This window comes from Oncorhynchus tshawytscha, linkage group LG20 (assembly GCF_018296145.1).
Source record: "Oncorhynchus tshawytscha isolate Ot180627B linkage group LG20, Otsh_v2.0, whole genome shotgun sequence".
NCBI classification, from domain to species: domain Eukaryota; kingdom Metazoa; phylum Chordata; class Actinopteri; order Salmoniformes; family Salmonidae; genus Oncorhynchus; species Oncorhynchus tshawytscha.
In genome coordinates, this window is record NC_056448.1 from 9,518,703 (window position 1) to 9,537,409 (window position 18,707).

General features: G+C 45.2%; 1 protein-coding gene across 2 annotated transcripts in view; it reads left to right on the forward strand.

Moving 5' to 3' along the window:
• LOC112219752 (tetratricopeptide repeat protein 28-like) overlaps positions 1-18,707 on the forward strand; it is a 100,452-nt gene that overhangs the window by 78,629 nt on the left and 3,116 nt on the right. Inside the window, exons 10-36 of one of the 2 annotated variants that reach the window (XM_042302153.1) lie at positions 1,980-2,176; positions 2,516-2,669; positions 2,768-2,939; positions 3,091-3,259; positions 3,410-3,570; positions 3,672-4,160; positions 8,260-8,479; positions 9,468-9,548; positions 9,651-9,776; positions 10,275-10,401; positions 10,534-10,643; positions 10,875-11,004; positions 13,498-13,743; positions 13,819-13,972; positions 14,634-14,753; positions 14,921-15,068; positions 15,206-15,385; positions 15,578-15,772; positions 15,867-16,198; positions 16,310-16,557; positions 16,652-16,776; positions 16,874-16,951; positions 17,089-17,248; positions 17,370-17,446; positions 18,118-18,141; positions 18,255-18,384; positions 18,579-18,686. In XM_042302153.1, the coding sequence (XP_042158087.1) occupies positions 1,980-2,176; positions 2,516-2,669; positions 2,768-2,939; positions 3,091-3,259; positions 3,410-3,570; positions 3,672-4,160; positions 8,260-8,479; positions 9,468-9,548; positions 9,651-9,776; positions 10,275-10,401; positions 10,534-10,643; positions 10,875-11,004; positions 13,498-13,743; positions 13,819-13,972; positions 14,634-14,753; positions 14,921-15,068; positions 15,206-15,385; positions 15,578-15,772; positions 15,867-16,198; positions 16,310-16,557; positions 16,652-16,776; positions 16,874-16,951; positions 17,089-17,248; positions 17,370-17,446; positions 18,118-18,141; positions 18,255-18,384; positions 18,579-18,686 (4,461 nt within the window). The remainder of the gene's footprint in view (positions 1-1,979; positions 2,177-2,515; positions 2,670-2,767; positions 2,940-3,090; positions 3,260-3,409; positions 3,571-3,671; positions 4,161-8,259; positions 8,480-9,467; positions 9,549-9,650; positions 9,777-10,274; positions 10,402-10,533; positions 10,644-10,874; positions 11,005-13,497; positions 13,744-13,818; positions 13,973-14,633; positions 14,754-14,920; positions 15,069-15,205; positions 15,386-15,577; positions 15,773-15,866; positions 16,199-16,309; positions 16,558-16,651; positions 16,777-16,873; positions 16,952-17,088; positions 17,249-17,369; positions 17,447-18,117; positions 18,142-18,254; positions 18,385-18,578; positions 18,687-18,707) is intronic. The other variant, XM_042302154.1, reaches the window with a different exon arrangement.

Consider the following 18,707-nt stretch of genomic DNA (forward strand, 5'->3'; position numbering starts at 1 on the left):
TGTTCTCTCCCTAATCTCCTCCAAAGACCAGGATGCCATTACCTCCCGGGCACACTGCTTGGTCCGTTGTTGGTGGGATCTTCTGTCAAGCTAATAATAAGTGGACCAAAGCGCAGCGTGATCTGGGTTCCACATCTTTTTATTACTAAGTGAAACTCACAGCAAAACAAAACAATAAATCTCAAATGAAACGTGAACCTAACAATAATGCTAACAGGCAACTATCCATAGTCAAGATCCCACCAGAACACAAAGGGGAAATGGCTGCCTAAATATGATCCCCAATCAGAGACAACGATAAACAGCTGCCTCTGATTAGGAACCATACCAGGCCAACATATAAATATAAATCACCTAGATGACTCACCCGAGTCACACTCCGACCTAACCAACATAGAGAATAAAAAGCTCTCTATGGTCAGGGCGTGACAGCCAGGAACAGGTTAGTTGAAAATTGTTTGCTATACTTTACAGTAACTAAGCCATAAATGTGATATGGAGCATCACATATCACGTTACAGTTCCGTAGCTAAAGTTGCTGGGCAAAGTTAAGCTGCCATTATGACTACTGTAGCATCCTCTTAGACAGTCTCTCTATATCTAACCAACGCTGTATTTCACACTCTCATTGGCACTGGCTCTTTCTCAATTTCTTAAAAATATAATTCTAACAACCTCTCTCTCATTCGCTCTCCAGTTGTCCAGAGAGGATGGCAACCTCTCTCTCCCCTCTGGAGGATGACCTGTCATGTCCCATCTGCTGTGAGATCTTCACAGACCCATCATCCTCTACTGCAGCCATAGCTTCTGCAGGATCTGCCTGGAGGCCACCTGGAAGCAGGGCGGGACCAAGGTCTGCTCTGTCTGCAGACAGACATTTCTCGGCAACCCTGAGACCCTGCAGAGGGAAAAGCAGTGCACAGACAGCCAGCTGCCCAGAAAGATAGCCAAAGAGGAGACCTCGCATGGAGAACCCCCACAGGCTACAATGCGCCAAACACACTTCACAGGCCTACACAATGTGTGTGGCCTCCGCTAACATAAGCTTGGCTTGTCCTGCCTGGAGGGTGAGTGTGTAGAGTATTTCTGAGCATGCAGGCCACAGTCTACTCTGTGAAGAAGGCTGCTACCCAGAGGGAGGAGCTCAGAACACCACTGACGGCGCTACAGAATAAAATGGCTGTCGTTGACAAGACCAAACCCTCCTGGGAGAAAATGTCATCTTACATCGGGGCGCAGGCCCAGAAAACAGAGATAAAATAGGAATTTGAGAGGCAGAGAGAATAGCCAAGCTGAGGGAGGAAGAGGGGAGAAGATTAAAAGGATGTCATCTCTGTCTAAAAGAATCAGGGAGGTAGAAGAGAAGCTGTCGGGTGATGACACCGCATTCCTGCAAAGCTACAAGACCGTGAAGATGAAAGCAGAGATTCTCCTCTTAACCCTCCGCTTGTCTCTGGAGCTCTTTTCGACGTGGCAAACACCTGGGCAACCTTGGCTTATAGGTCTAGCAGAAGATGCAGCGAATTTTGAACTGCACACCTGTAATTCTGGACCCAAACACAGCTGCATGCTCTCTCCATCTCTCAGAGGACCTGGCCAGCCTAAGAACGAAGACTGAGGATAGGAGTCTTCCAGACAACCCAGAGAGGTTTATTGGGTACTTAGACATTCTGGGTTCAAAGGGATTCACCTCAGGGATTCACAGCTGGGAGGTGGAGGTGGGGGACAATGACGACTGGTTATTAGCGGTGCCAAAAGAGTCCATTAGCAAGAAAACAGGTTAACTGTAGGTGTGCTTGATGGTGTACCCGACAATTCCCTATCTGAATGTTCCGTAATGTTCCGTCCTCCTGAATAGGCCTAGTGTCAGACGGTCGACTGCGATCCTAATCGGTCATCCTCATGTCTAATCTCTGTTTGGCCGTCACTCACTCTCACTCACTGGACTGAAAACGCCCCTCTGTGCCTCTCTCTCTCAGGTATAATCCATCAGATGAAGGGGGAGTACGATGCAGCGTTGAAGCTCCACAAGGCCCACCTGTGTTTGGTCCAGGAGCTGGGGGACTATGCTGCTCAGGGCAGGGCCTATGGGAACATGGGAAATGCCTACAACGCTCTGAGGATGTATGACCAAGCTGTACGCTACCACCGGCAGGAACTGCACATATCACTCGAGGTGAGGATGCACACTTGAACACACACTTGAACACACACGTGAATGCACACACGTGAACAAACACACACAGAGCGCTTTGGGGACGTACGACCAGGCTGTACGGTATCGTAGGTAGCCGATATCACTGGAGGCAGACACACAGACACCTGGGCCATGTTCAGGATGAAACCATTGTAGAACGTTGCAGATAGAAATGCCATGACTAGAGCTGACGTGATTCCTTATTTTATATACCAAAGAGATATGTTTGTTCTGCATCATACATTTCTATCTGAACGTTGGCCAACTTTGTGTCCTGCTGAATGCGGCCCTGGTATTGACCTTTCTTTCCTCTCCCAGGTGAATGACCGTCCCTCCCAGGCCTCTACCCATGGTAACCTGGCTGTAGCTTATCAGGCGCTGGGCGCTCACGACCAGGCTCTCCAGCACTATCTGCACCACCTGACCATCGCACGCGAGCTACGAGACACGCAGAGCACGGCCAGGGCACTAGGTAACGGATGGACAGATGGACAAAGTAATACAAAACAATATTAAATAAACTTGAATGATTCCTAAAGGTAAAGGGTGTGTGTGTTTGTGTGTGTGTAGGTAACCTGGGTAACTTCCACTGCTGTAGAGGGGAGTATGCCCCGGCGGTTCCGTACTACCAGCAGTACCTGACCCTGTCGCCTCAGCTACAGGACCTGGAGGGAGAGGGCAAGGTCTGCCACAACCTGGCCTACACACACTACTGCTTGGGACAGTACAGGGAGGCCGTCAGGTAGGACACACTCTTCATACACCTTCTATGTATAATAATAACTCATAAAGGTTGTCCCGACCTCTCCAAATAAATGACACAAAGGTCTCAACTTTGTGAAGAAGATGAGCCACACACTCTTAGTCATTTTCTTTTTTTTCTTTACTGACAGGTATTATGAGCAGGACCTGGCCCTGGCTAAAGACCTGGGTGATAAGTTGTCCCAGGCTAAAGCCTACTGTAACCTGGGTCTGGCCTACAAAGCCCTGGGGGAATATAGCAAGGCTGAGGACTGTCAGAGATACCTGCTGTCCCTGGCTCAGGCTCTGAACAACACTCAGGTACGGACAGTCATGAACACAACTGGGATTGGAGGAATGGGTCAGAAGTGGGTCTGCGTGTGTGTTGGGGGGACTTGACAGGGGTGGTGAGATTCTACATTAAAACTGTGTGTGTGTGTGTGTGTGTGTGTGTGGTGTGTGTGTGTCCAGGCAGTGTTCCGTGCCCTGGGAAACCTGGGGGATGTGTGTGTGTGTCGGGGTGACGTGGCCGGGGCGGTGAGGTTCTACCAGCAGCAGCTCACCCTGGCTCAGGAGGTCAAAGAACACAAGATGGAGGCTGACGCCTACTCAGCGCTAGGCTCTGCCCACAGGTAGGCTTCTAGCCCAGATAGCATCTAAAATGTTATTTATTAACTTCTCATATGTTTTTAGTTAATATTTACTGGGAAGTAATAGAAATGTCCTCCCCCAGACTCCTCCGTCAGTACGACCTGGCCCTGTCCTTCCACCAGCAGGAGCTGTCTGCCCGCACTGCTCTAGACGACCAGCGGGGGCAGTGTGGTGCTCTGGGCCGCCTGGCAGCCGTCCACATGGCCCTGACAGACTACCCCACAGCCTTCCAGTGTTACCAGGCCCAGCTCACCCTGACACAGGGCCTCAGAGACGCCTGCGTGGAGGCACAGGTCCAGGGCAACATGGGCATCGCCAAGATGAACATGGGCGTCCTGGAGGAGGCCATTGGGTATTTTGAGCAGCAGTTGGCCATGCTGGAGCAGCTGAGTGGGGCTGAGTGTGTGCTGGATAGAGGCAGGGCCTACGGGAACCTAGCAGACTGTTATGACTCTCTGGGAGACTTTGAGGAAGCTATAAAGTACTGTGAGATGTTTCTGACTGTGGCTCAGAGTCTCAACCATGTTCAGGACCAGGAGAGAGCCTACAGGGGACTGGGTAACGCACACAGGTAAAAGACACACACATACACACACACACTCTCTCTGTCTGGCTGTTGCTTCCTCTTTATATCTCTCTATTCTTTCTCTTTTAACCCCCTACTCCTTTTATCTGTCAATCTTTACCCTTCTTTCTTTCTTTCTTTCTCTCTCTCTCTCTCTCTCTTTCTTTCTTTCTTTCTTTCTTTCTTTCTTTCTTTCTTTCTTTCTTTCTTTCTTTCTTTCTTTCTTTCTTTCTTTCTTTCTTTCTTTCTTTCTTTCTTTCTTTCTTGCTCTCTCTCTCTCTCTCCCTCTCTGCTGATCCCTGGTGAGGGAAGGACAGAATAATGAAAGAATAAGTAATGTAATTATACTGATAAAAGCCACAGCTTGATGTTAATTTTCAGACACAGCCTCTTTTACATTCCCTCCCCCAAAGCTGTGCATGTTTATTTTCATCTCATACTAGCAAAATCAACATGTCCTGAAGTTATTGCTTAATTGTTAACTTGTTAGCTTCCTTAAGTTTCACATATAGCTCTGTGGGAAACTAGAAGCTTTTGCTGTTTTGAGAGTGGAGTGTTTTATGGTGTGGCTTATGTGTACTTAATATGAAATGCATTTGTGACCGCCCGGCTCAATTCGCTCTTACGTAGCAACATTTTAACATTAGATAAAAGTAGAGACTGGTATATGATACTCTACAGTTGAAGAACAATGGGAAAGTAATTCTGCTTTGAAAGTTGATAAACTTGTAATCTCACTTTTGAGAAAATGGCCCTTGAATGTTTTGGTACCTAGTGGAGAGCTCTTCTTTGTCTACACCCATTTAGCATCTTTCACACCCCCTTAAGCTTTAGCCTCACCCATCTCTTTTAAGTATTCACATGTGAGGCTATGTACTAAACAACCAACATTTCAAGACTGGGTTATACCAAGGGTGTGTTTGTAAATTAAATCCTAAGTGCCAGAGTGTGCTCTGGGCGTTTATAAACTCATAGCATTGTCACATTGTCCACTTGTAAATTCAGAGCGTTTTGCTCTCGGAGCGTTCAGAGCTCACACTGGATGCTCTGGCCAAGGAGTAGGGTCGATCCGAGTATTCTGACCTAACAACAGCAGTCAAGCACCCAAGCTAACTGGCTAACGTTGGCTAGCTTGTTAGCTACTTCCAGACACAAATGAGAGAACAGCTCACTCTGACCTTTTTACTCGCCCTAGCAGAGATGGTTAGGCTGTTTTATTGTTATCCAGAGCGTTTGCCAACTGCCAGACCGTTTGCCAACTGCAACCGTGCTGTTGGCAAAAATTTAATTACGCTTTTCTGCCAACATTTACTGACCCTTTCTGACACCAGCCGTTCGTAAATTTGTCAGTTATTCTGCGCTCTGGCACACTCAGACGAGAGTGCTCTGAATTTGGAGTAGATGGCCAGAGCGAATTTACCAGCTACGTCTATCGACAGTTGTCGCTGAGACATCATAAACATTCTATTGAAATAGTTACTTGCATAGTGGAGTCTTTTGTTTAGACAGCTAGCTAAACAATGAACCATAATCCCAAATCATAACATTAATCTGAATCTGCAGGTAGCTAACCAACAAAGTTCAATGTTAGCTAGCTAACATTAAGCTATAACTAGCAATGCAAATGACTGTGAGATACGAATAATATTACTCCACAGATCATACATGTAACATTAGCTACACTTTAATTTGAAATTATAACTACTTCCTGACAAAATTAGAAATGTGTAATATCTGAAAATGTAGCTATCTAGACTGTCTTACCCATATATATGGATGGCCGCTTCTCCCTCTCTGTCACGGATGGTTGCCCTTAGTTTGAAGATGTAATCCAGAGACAGGTGTTTTAATTACAACAGACTTCTGTGTGTTCTCTTTTCAAATTTGTCTGCGTATTTGGAATCAAACGGCAGAATTTTCTCCATCTCCTTAGCTATCATACACTGATTTCAAAACTCGGTACTCCAGAAAGTGGAGAGCAACACTTATGGAATTCTACTACAATATATATATTTTTAAATGCACTTTGGAAAGGATTACCTACACATACAGTGGGGCAAAAAAGTATTTAGTCAGCCACCAATTGTGCAAGTTCTCCCACTTAAAAAGATGAGAGAGTCCTGTAATTTTCATCTTAGGTGCACTTCAACCATGACAGACAAAATGAGAAAAAAAATCCTGAAAATCACATTGTAGGATTTTTAATGAATTTATTTGCAAATTATGTTGGAAAATAAGTATTTGGTCAATAACAAAAGTTTATCTCAATACTTTGTTATATACCCTTTGTTGGCAATGACAGAGGTCAAACGTTTTCTGTAAGTCTTCACAAGGTGTTCACACACTGTTGCTGGTATTTTGGCCCATTCCTCCATGCAGATCTCCTCTAGATGTTTTGGGGCTGTTGCTGGGCAACACAGACTTTCAACTCTCTCCAAGGATTTTCAATGGGGTTGAGATCTGGAGACTGGCTAGGCCACTCCAGGACCTTGAAATGCTTCTTACGAAGCCACTCCTTCGTTGCCCGGGCGGTGTGTTTTGGATCATTGTCATGCTGAAAGACCCAGCCACGTTCAATGCCCTTGCTGATGGAAGGAGGTTTTCACTCAAAATCTCACGATACATGGCCCCATTCATTCTTTCCTTTACACGGATCAGTCGTCCTGGTCCCTTTCCAGAAAAACAGCCCCAAAGCATGATGTTTCCACCCCCATGCTTCACAGTAGGTATGGTGTTCTTTGGATGCAACTCAGCATTCTTTGTCCTCCAAACACGATGAGTTGAGTTTTTACCAAAAAGTTATATTTTGGTTTCATCTGACCATATGACATTCTCCCAATCTTCTTCTGGATCATCCAAATGCTCTCTAGCAAACTTCAGACAGGCCTGGACATGTACTGGCTTAAGCAGGGGGACACATCTGGCACTGCAGGATTTGAGTCCCTGGTGGCGTAGTGTGTTACTGATGGTAGGCTTTGTTACTTTGGTCCCAGCTCTCTGCAGGTCATTCACTAGGTCCCCCCGTGTGGTTCTGGGATTTTTGACCCCACGGGGTGTGATCTTGCGTGGAGCCCCAGATCGAGGGAGATTATCAGTGGTCTTGTATGTCTTCCATTTCCTAATAATTGCTCCCACAGTTGATTTCTTCAAACCAAGCTGCTTACCTATTGCAGATTCAGTCTTCCCAGCCTGGTGCAGGTCTACAATTTTGTTTCTGGTGTCCTTTGACAGCTCTTTGGTCTTGGCCATAGTGGAGTTTGGAGTGTGACTGTTTGAGGTTGTGGACAGGTGTCTTTATACTGATAACAAGTTCAAACAGGTGCCATTAATACAGGTAACGAGTGGAGGACAGAGGAGCCTCTTAAAGAAGAAGTTACAGGTCTGTGAGAGCCAGAAATCTTGCTTGTTTGTAGGTGACCAAATACTTATTTTCCACCATAATTTGCAAATAAATTCATTAAAAATCCTACTGTGATTTTCTGGATTTTTTTTTTCTTATTTTGTCTGTCATAGTTGAAGTGTACATATGATGAAAATTACAGGCCTCTCTCATCTTTTTAAGTGGGAGAACTTGCACAATTGGTGGCTGACTAAATACTTTTTTGCCCCACTGTACTGACCAGCTCATATTATAGACAGAAGTGACAGACCGGCATGTCCAGCCCACAGCATGTCTCTCGGCATGTCCAGCCCACTCATTATCTCAGCCAATCATGGCTAGCGGGAAGGTTGCTGACTTTTTCTGTGGCTAAACCAACTAGGCTCGTAATTTAACAATTGTATTTGTATTTAGAGGTGGCATACACGTTTGTTATTAAGGCACATGAAAGTTCACATGTTCCAGAATGCTTTTCTGCCCAAAAAACGCATTATGATAAAAATAAAAAGTTTACATTCAAATGGCTCTCCTGTGAAGTAGTGACACACGACATACGCCTAGTTTCCTGATACGAGTCACATTTATGTAAATCATTGGTAGGGCTCCTTCTGAGTGCAATAGTGACTCATCTGCAGCAAACAGCAGACCTACGTTAGCAACTCTAAAGAGAGATATGGGACTAAACAAAAATAACTCCTATCTCCTCCCTTCCTCCTCTCCTGTCAGATCTCTAGGTAGTCTCCAGCAGGCGTTGGTGTGTTTTGAGAAGCGTCTGGTGGTGGCCCATGAGCTGGGCGGATCGGGAGGTGGAGAGGGAGGAAGTGGAGGAAGGAAGGCCCAGGCCCAGGCATATGGGGAGCTGGGAGACCTACACAGCCAGCTGGGGAATTATGAACAAGCCCTATCCTGCCTGGAGCATCAACTCAACATCGCCTCCACCGCAGGGGTAAGACTTCTACCTCTCGAATGAGTGAATGACTGATGGGAGGGAGGTAGGAATAAATACCTGTAGTGGAAGTGGCACTTCTTTGGTTACTACATGATTCCATATGTGTTATTTCATAGTTTTGATGTCTTCACTATTATTCTACAATGTAGAAAATAGTCAAAACAACTCTTGAATGAATAGCTGCATCCAAACATTTGGTACACTCTCTCTCTCTGTCTCTCTCTCTGTCTCTCTCTCTGTCTCTCTCTCTCTCCCCCCCTCCTCTCTCTCTCTCGCTCTCTCTCTCTCTCTCTCGCTCGATGCATGTATATATATATATATATGTGTGTATATATGTATGTGTATATAGGTATGTGTGTGTATATATAAATGTATGTACGGTATGTGTATATGTATATAGGTATGTATGTGTATATATAAATGTATGTACGGTATGTGTATATGTATATATGTATGTATATGTATGCGTACATATATATATATATTTATATATATATATATATTTATATATATATATATATTTATATATATATATATATTTATATATATATTTATTTATATATATATATATATATATATATATATATATATATATATATATATATATATATTTATATATGTATATGTATTTATATATTTATATTTATATTTATATATATATATATTTATATTTATATATATATATATTTATATATATTTATAAAAATATATATATATATATATATATATATATATATATAATAAATATATATATATTTATATATATATATATTTATTATATATATATATATATATATATATATATATTTATATATATATATATATATATATATATTATATATATTTATATATTTATATATATAATAAATATATATATATATATGGGAGGAACAGATTTAGAATATATATATATATATATATATATATATATATATATATATATATATATATATAATATATTATATTCTAAATCTGTTCCTCCCAGGACCGGGCACTAGAGGGCGAAGCGAGCGGGGCGTTGGGTGGAGTGTACCAGCTGATGGGAGAGAATGAGACAGCTCTACAGGTTGGTTCTTATAATGATATTATTATATTCCCTGTGCAATGGTCCATTGTTTGTTTGTCTGTGTCCATCTGTCCATCCATCCATCTCTGTTTCTCTCTCCAGTGGCACCAGAGGGCATTAGAGATTGCGGAGGAAACAGGAAGTGTGAGGAGTCAGGGGAGGGCCTACGGGAACCTGGGATTGACCTATGAGGAGCTGGGAAACTACGAAAGGGCTGTGGCCTGTCAGGTAAACACACGCTATGGTCACAGATTATCCATTATATTGACCAGATACTCAAGCTGATGCTCTAACAATGAAAATAAATGTCTTAAAAAATGGAAGGCAGTCGGGAAGAGGCAAGATCAGGATGGACCATTCTAGCCAATGAGAGGGCAGATACTCATGTGAACAACAGGCACAACTCCGAAATAAAGTGTTTTTTTCTCAAAGTTGCCAGGATGTCAATAGTAACAACCGAATCATTCTAAAACTTATATTAGATCAAGTAAGACACACTTAGCACATAAGCCATTACATTTTTTGTCAACCAAATTTGGCACTCTCATTGACCTCCATACAAAAACGTTTCACTTGGTGAGCGAAAAAAAGGAAAAATTCCTCCTGCTGGAGAAGACATATTTTGGGCCCAGTTATCCCTCTTGCTTCGCCTCTTCCTCTCTGCTGTGGGTTCTGTCAGGTAAACGGTTTGGGACTTGACCTTTCTGTCTGTGGTGATGTCATCAGGAGCAGCACCTGAGTGTGGCAGCGCAGAATAATGACCTCACAGCCAAGACACTGGCGTACGGCAGCCTGGGGAGGACACACCATGCGCTACAGAACTACACACAGGCTGTCATGTACCTGCAGGAAGGTGAGAGGAGAGAGAGATCGAGAGAGAGTATGAATGAAGACATGGTTCTTGGAGATAGAGGGAGGGTAGGAGAGGGGTGATTTGATGATGTTTTGAGACTCCCTCTCTCTCTTTCCTCTTTCTCTGTTTCAGGTCTGCGTTTAGCAGAGCAGTGTGGGAGGAGAGAGGAGGAGGCTAGGATCCGTCATCGTCTGGGCCTGTCACTGTGGGCCAGCAGCAACCTGGAGGAGGCCCAGAACCAGGTACCAACTTGTGTGTTTCAAAGTTACTGTTGCCTCTCTTGAGTCCTGCTGACACCTGCTGGTTGACTATGAAACTGCAGTCTCTGATTCTAACATTAGGGGTTTTGAGATTCCCTATGTTTAAGATTTTAAAAAATTGCGTGTATACCACGATGGAGGTGCCACATGGGTGTGTATTCAGGTGTGAATGAATGTGTGATGTAAGTGTGTATTCTCTTTCTCTCTCTCCAGCTGTACCGAGCTTCTGCCTTGTTTGAGTCGATTCGGCATGAAGCCCAACTCAGCTCAGACTACAGGCTGACTCTGTTTGACCTGCAGACATCATCATACCAGGCTCTCCAGAGGATCCTCGTCAGCCTGGGTAACACTCTCTCATTACTCTCTTTCAGTTTTTATGTCATCTCTCTTGTTATCCATCTCCTTCACTTTCTCACTCTCTCTCGCTTATTGTCCCACTTCTATCTCTCTCCCTCTCTCTCTCTTTCTCTCTCAATTCAATTCAATTCAATTCAAGGGCTTTATTGGCATGGGAAACATGTGTTAACATTGCCAAAGCAAGTGAGGTAGATAATATATAAAGTAAAATAAACAATAAAAAATTAACAGTAAACATTACACATACAGAAGTTTCAAAACAATAAAGACATTATAAATGTCATATTATATATATATACAGTGTTTTAACAATGTACAAATGGTTAAAGGACACAAGATAAAATAAATAAGCATAAATATGGGTTGTATTTACAATGGTGTTTGTTCTTCACTGGTTGCCCTTTTCTCGTGGCAACAAGTCACAAATCATGCTGCTGTGATGGCACACAGTGGAATTTCACCCAGTAGATATGGGAGTTTATCAAAATTGGATTTGTTTTCGAATTCTTTGGATCTGTGTAATCTGAGGGAAATATGTCTCTCTAATATGGTCATACATTGGGCAGGAGGTTAGGAAGTGCAGCTCAATTTCCACCTCATTTTGTGGGCAGTGAGCACATAGCCTGTCTTCTCTTGAGAGCCATGTCTGCCTACGGCGGCTTTTCTCAATAGCAAGGCTATGCTCACTTAGTCTGTACATAGTCAAAGCTTTCCTTAATTTTGGGTCAGTCACAGTGGTCAGGTATTCTGCCGCTGTGTACTCTCTGTGTAGGGCCAAATAGCATTCTAGTTTGCTCTGTTTTTTTGGTTAATTATTTCCAATGTGTCAAGTAATTATCTTTTTGTTTTCTCATGATTTGGTTGGGTCTAATTGTGCTGCTGTCCTGGGGCTCTGTAGGGTGTGTTTGTGTTTGTGAACAGAGCCCCAGGACCAGCTTGCTTAGGGACTCTTCTCCAGGTTCATCTCTCTGTAGGTGATGGCTTTGTTATGGAAGGTTTGGGAATCGCTTCCTTTTAGGTGGTTATAGAATTTAACGGCTCTTTTCTGGATTTTGATAATTAGTGGGTATCGGCCTAATTCTGCTCTGCATGCATTATTTGGTGTTCTACGTTGTACACGGGGGATATTTTTGCAGAATTCTGCATGCAGTGTCTCAATTTGGTGTTTGTCCCATTTTGGGAAGTCTTGGTTGGTGAGCGGAACCCAGACCTCACAACCATAAAGGGCAATGGGCTCTATGGCTGATTCAAGTATTTTTAGCCAAATCCTAATTTGGTATGTTGAAATGTATGTTCCTTTTGATGGCATAGAATGCCCTTCTTGCCTTGTCTCTCAGATCGTTCACAGCTTTGTGGAAGTTACCTGTGGCGCTGATGTTTAGGCCAAGGTATGTATAGTTTTTTGTGTGCTCTAGGGCAACAGTGTCTAGATGGAATTTGTATTTGTGGTCTTGGTGACTGGACCTTTTTTGGAACACCATTATTTTGGTCTTACTGAGATTTACTGTCAGGGCTCAGGTCTGACAGAATCTGTGCAGAAGATCTAGGTGCTGCTGTAGGCCCTCCTTGGTTGGTGACAGAAGCACCAGATCATCAGCAAACAGCAGACATTTGACCTCGGATTCTAGTAGGGTGAGGCCGGGTGCTGCAGACTTTTCTAGTGTTGAAGAGGGTGGGGCTTAAGCTGCATCCCTGTCTCACCCCACGACCCTGTGTGAAGAAATGTGTGTGTTTTTTGCCAATTTTAACCGCACACTTGTTGTTTGTGTACATGGATTTTATAATGTCGTATGTTTTACCCCCAACACCACTTTCCATCAGTTTGTATAGCAAACCCTCATGCCAAATTGAGTCGAAGGCTTTTTTTAAATCTACAAAGCATGAGAAGACTTTGCCTTTGTTTTGGTTTGTTTGGTTGTCAATTAGGGTGTGCAGGGTCTTACATGGTCTGTTGTACGGTAATTTGGTAAAAAGCCAATTTGACATTTGCTCAGTACATTGTTTTCATTGAGGAAATGTACGAGTCTGCTGTTCATGATAATGCAGAGGATTTTCCCAAGGTTACTGTTGACGCATATTCCACGGTAGTTATTGGGGTCAAATTTGTCTCCACTTTTGTGGATTGGGGTGATCAGTCCTTGGTTCCAAATATTGGGGAATGTGCCAGAGCTAAGGATGATGTTAAAGAGTTTTAGTATAGCCAATTGGAATTTGTTGTCTGTATATTTGATCATTTCATTGAGGATACCATCAACACCACAGGCCTTTTTGGGTTGGAGGGTTTTTATTTTGTCCTGTAACTCATTCAATGTAATTGGAGAATCCAGTGGGTTCTGGTCTCTCTCTCTCTCTCTCTCTCTCTTCCTGTCTCTATTTCGCTCTCTCTTTCTCTCTCTCTTTCTCTACTTGCACTTTCCCATCTCTTGTCGCTTTCTCTCTTCTCTTCTCATCCCTCTGTTCATCCCTCTCTCCTCTCCAGGTCATTATGACGAGGCCCTAGCCGTGGCAGAGCGGGGTCGGACCCGGGCGTTCGCCGACCTCCTGGTGGAGCGACAGCAGGGTCACCAACCCCTGACCTCTGACCCTTATACCCCGACCCCTGACCCTTACTCCCCGGTAACCGTAGAACACATCCTGAATACGGTCAACAGTCAAAAGTCACTGGTGCTGTACTTCTCTCTGGCCGCAGGATACCTCTACAGCTGGCTACTGGCACCAGGCACAGGTAGGTACTTACACACAGAGACACACACACACATATACACACACCTCTAAATCTCTCACCCTCTGTTGTGTGCAGGTATAGTGAAGTTCCATGAGGTGTACCTGGGTGAGGGAGGAGCCGAGCTGCAGGCTTCAGAGATCCAGGGGGGAGGAGTTAGTGGCTGCCAGACTCTGGAGCAGCACATCACTGCAGCTAGAGAGGCTCTGGGAGTTGACGACTACTACAGCAGGTATGTGTGACCCTTGCGAGGGTCTTTGCTTTATTCAAATATTGTGCAGTGCTTCACTGATAGACTGCAAGCGCTCTTTATCGCTTGGCTCAGTGCTCTGTCTTTCCCTCCCTCCCTCCCTCCCTCCCTCCCTCCCTCCCTCCCTCCCTCCCTCCCTCCCTCCCTCCCTCTGTAGAATGGATGGGCTTGTTCAGAGGTGACATGTATTGCACCCCTCCAAGTGATAATGGGAGTTCACAGCCTCTCTCGCTTTCTCACACACACACTGCACACACACACACACACTGCACACTGGCTACCCGTCAGTGAAGCGCCAAACAATCTTTAATAAAGTAGAGAGAGACTATCACACCTCGGAGGGTAATAAAGTTGAATACCACACGCAGCTTCCATCGGCGCCAGCACTGCAGGCTAATTTGTCATGGACCTCTGTGTTGTGTCAGCAAATGTTCCCCCTCACAAATTGTTCTCACTGACAACCACTGCAGTACTGCTGCCCTAGCCAACAGCACCTTACTGTGTGTGTGTGTGTGTGTGTGTGTGTGTGTGTGTGTGTGTGTGTGTGTGTGTGTGTGTGTGTGTGTGTGTGTGTGTGTGTGTGTGTGTGTGTGTGTGTGTGTGTGTGTGTGTGTGCGTGCGTGCGTGTGCGCGCATGTAACAGCGGTGAGACAGAGAGCGAAGTGGGTGATCTGTTGGAACAGCAGTTTGAGGAACGGCTGAGCTCAGCCAGTGACCCGACAGGCTACCTACGCATGGTTTCCAGAAACAACCTCTTCAACAGGTGGGTGGGTGTCTTCTGCAGGAAGACTCAAAACTTCGCCATATTTCAAATCAAGTCTGATGTTTCATATGGAGAGAGTGTCACGTCGTATGTTCCTATGCAATATCTACTTGTTGTAGACAGCATCCGTTGTTAAACAACAAGCCTCTTTTTGCATATTTCTACAGGGATAGTAGGAGTTCTTCCTGTCTGGTCAGTTCTACAGAGTCTCCAGTGAGCGAGACCCCCTCTCTACCCTGTAGACCCCCACCCAGCCCCCTCGGCAAACCCCCCCTACGAGCACTTCACCACCTGCTCATTGCACCTATGGAGGGGGTAAGAGTGTGTGTGTGTGTGTGTTTTACCGTCACACACGCGTTACCATTTGACGTAGATCGAATTACATCTTCTATCTGTCTATACTCATTCCTTCATCCTCGCTCTCTCTCGCCCTCCCCGCCGTCCCTCGCTAGGTGCTGATGCCCAGTAGTGGTGCAGTGGGCAGACATAGACAGCTGGTGTTGGTGTTAGAGGGAGAGCTGTACCTGGTTCCCTTCGCTCTGCTCAAAGGTAGCTCTTCTAATGAGTACCTGTATGAGAGGTTCAACCTTCTAGCTGTCCCATCTTTAGGGAGCCTGGGGCCTGTAGCTAAGGTGGGTGTATAGTACAGCGCACACTCAAATTTCCTCACGGGCACACACACACACACACACACTACACAAGACAACAGCACAACCTGCACAATTCAATATACTGATAACCATGCTGTCATAATAATAATTGTGTCATTGATTGTGTCATTGACCGATCAATCATTTAAATCTGCGTCACCTCCCCACCTCCAGTCCTACCCTCGTCACGGGGCTCCCTTCCTCTACAACGGCGGGGGTTCCATGACTGCAGTAGTAGGGGCTCCACGCCTGCCCTCCAGGGTGATGGAGCGTTGGCTGTGGGGTCCACTGCCCTCTGCCCACGACGAGGCCCTCCGCCTGGGGGAACTGCTGGGCTGCCAGCCCCTCACTGGAACACAGGCCACCAAGGTACTGAAAATAAAGCATGTGTGTTCTACTCCTGTGGTTTATTGAGACGCACAAACAGGCAACATTCTCCTCACTTCTCTTTTCTCTTCTCTAGGACCATGTGATAGCAGCCATGGGCCAGGCAGAGTGTGTTCACTTTGCTACTCATGTCTCCTGGAAGCTGGCGGCCCTGGTTCTCTCCCCCAGCCAGGATCCAGGGATGGACTCGGGAACACGGCCCAAGGGGAGTGCACCGTGTGGGGGATCGCTTTCAAGCGAGACTGGGGATGTGGGAGCAAGGACTGAGCAACGGGAGGACGGGAGCGAGGACGGAGGAAGTGTGTGTGATGCAGAGAGTGTGTGTGACAGTCCACCACTTCAGGAGTTTCTGCTCACTGCGGCAGACATACTGGACCTGAGACTGCCTATCAAACTGGTGGTGCTGGGGTGAGCCACACACACACACAAATACCTAATTATCAACCAAGCAGTTTTTATATTTTTTTTATGCCATACGCCTACGTTTATAAACTTGTTATCTCTCTTCTCCCCACTCAGGTCGTACCAGGAGTGTGTTAGCAGGGTGACAGCTGACGGGGTGGTGGGTCTGACCCGTGCCTTCCTTGCAGCGGGGGTGCAGTGTGTGTGTGTGTCACTGTGGCCCGTTCCCATGGCAGCCTCCAAGGTGTTCACACACACCTTCTACACGGCGCTGCTGAATGGGACCAAGGCCAGTGCAGCTCTCACTGAGGCCATGAAGACTCTACAGAGCAGCACACACTTCTCACACCCTTCTAACTGGGCGGGTTAGTACACACACACACACACACACACACACACACACACACACACACACACACACATCACACGTTATTCACTCCACTTCCTGTTTTCTCACAGGCTTCATGCTGATTGGCTGTGATGTGAAGCTGAACAGCCCCTCGTCTCTGATTGGACAGGCTCTGGCAGAGATCCTCCAATACCCTGAGAGGGCTAGAGACTCCCTGAGAGTACTTTTGCACCTGGTAATGAACATGCACAAAGTTTGCCGTCTCACCTATGTCCATTCACGAGACTTTAAAGAACCTTGCCTAATAATGTGATTTACCCTCCATCCCTCAGGTTGAGAAGTCTCTCCAGCGTATACAGAGTGGTCAGAGTAATGCTATGTACACCTTGCAGCAGAGTGTGGAGAACAAGGTGTGTATGTGTGTGTGTTTGCATACGTGCGTGTGTGTGTGTGCTCTTTACTTCCGTGTAAGCTCTTTGGTGTTTCTCATTACTTAGTTATTCTGTGTTATCGTAATGAATATATCTGTTTTCTATGAATCCACCAGGTTGGTGGCGTACCGGGATGGCAGGCCCTGCTGTCAGCCGTGGGGTTCCGGTTAGATTGTCCCGGTACCGGCAGTGGTCTCCCCGCTGCTGTCTTCTTCCCTATGGCCGACCCTGGAGACCGGCTGCAGCTCTGCAGCACCACTCTGCAGTCACTACTAGGTAACCTATCAATGAATTAGTCAATTGTTCAACCAAATAATGAACCAATCAGACTGCCAGCACAGCACTATACTCCAGTCCCTACATGGAAAACTATCAATCAATCCTCTCTGTCATCCAGGTCTGCCTCATTCAGCATTCCAGGCCCTCTCTAAACTGGTCATTGCTGCTGAGACTGGAGAACAGCTAATCAACAAGGTAGGCCTCAATGCACACAGACACACTGATTAATTGACATGCTGTACGCTCTATTTCAGAAGATCACACACAAAGATTGTTTGATGATCATCCCTGATGTTTTTCTGAACTCCCCAATACCTTTCTGATGCATTTCAATCACCCCAAAACATAAAAACGTGTCATTACCTGATTTGACATATCTTTGTGCTATTACTAAGATAAAGGCAGATTAAAAAGATTCATCAAACTATTTTTACGCGTGAGTTTCTGATAACCCCTATTGTCCTAAAATCTAGAATCAAATAGCTTGATAATCCATGTTAATAGTATTTTAAATAGCATGTATATGAATCAACTTGATATCATGTATAAATAAATTTGACTTTGGGACCCGCCCAACCCCCGTTCTCTCACGGGTAGGCTATGGCGATCGGCAGTTTGCCCAGTTTGGTTGTTTCACAAAAGTGCTCCCCCAGAAATATGATTTGAATATGCATGTGATGGGCCTGGTAATGTTTGCATGGGGTCAATATCAATATCATCATAACCTCTTGGATTTTTTAGGGCTTTTAAATAGTGGTAGTCCCTCCGTGGTCTTCATTTATAAGATTTGTTACTTTCTAATGGTCTGCTCCTAACAATTTAAGTCCTCTATCTCTTTCGCTCTTCCTCTTACCCACCACTTAAAGGCTGTTAAAAATATGGTGGGAATGGTAAGTTGTGTGTTGTATCTTTCTGGCATGAGAAACTCATACTGAGGCAAAAAAGTAGGACAAGGCAGAAGTAACCTAAACTACGAACCTAAACTACCTCTCCCTGTCTCCAGCTCCACCAGGTATTGGTTCAGCAACAGACATGTGACAAGGAGCAGGAGTTCTCATTGGCTCCCATCCAGGTATCCATTAGTGTCCAGCTGTGGAGACTTCCTGGTTGTCATGAGTTCCTGGCTGCGCTGGGTGAGTTATCACTGCACTGAGCGGTAGATATACTTGTATTATAGCAGTGGCGGCCAGTCTCATCTTTTGAGTGCCACTGTGGGTGTGTCAAGTTTGAACCCAGGTCTCCTGCATGGCACAAGACTGTGTTAGCCCATTGAGCTAAAGCGTTTAGCTGTGTGTGTCATTCTTTTCCCTTCTCTGTTTCCCTCCAGGTTTTGACCTGTGTGAGGCAGGACAGGAGGAGGTGCTATTGAAGACTGGTAAACAGGCTTGCAGACGGACAATGCACTTTGCTCTGCAGTCTCTACTGGCACTGTTTGGTAAGAGTCTCCAAGTCCTCT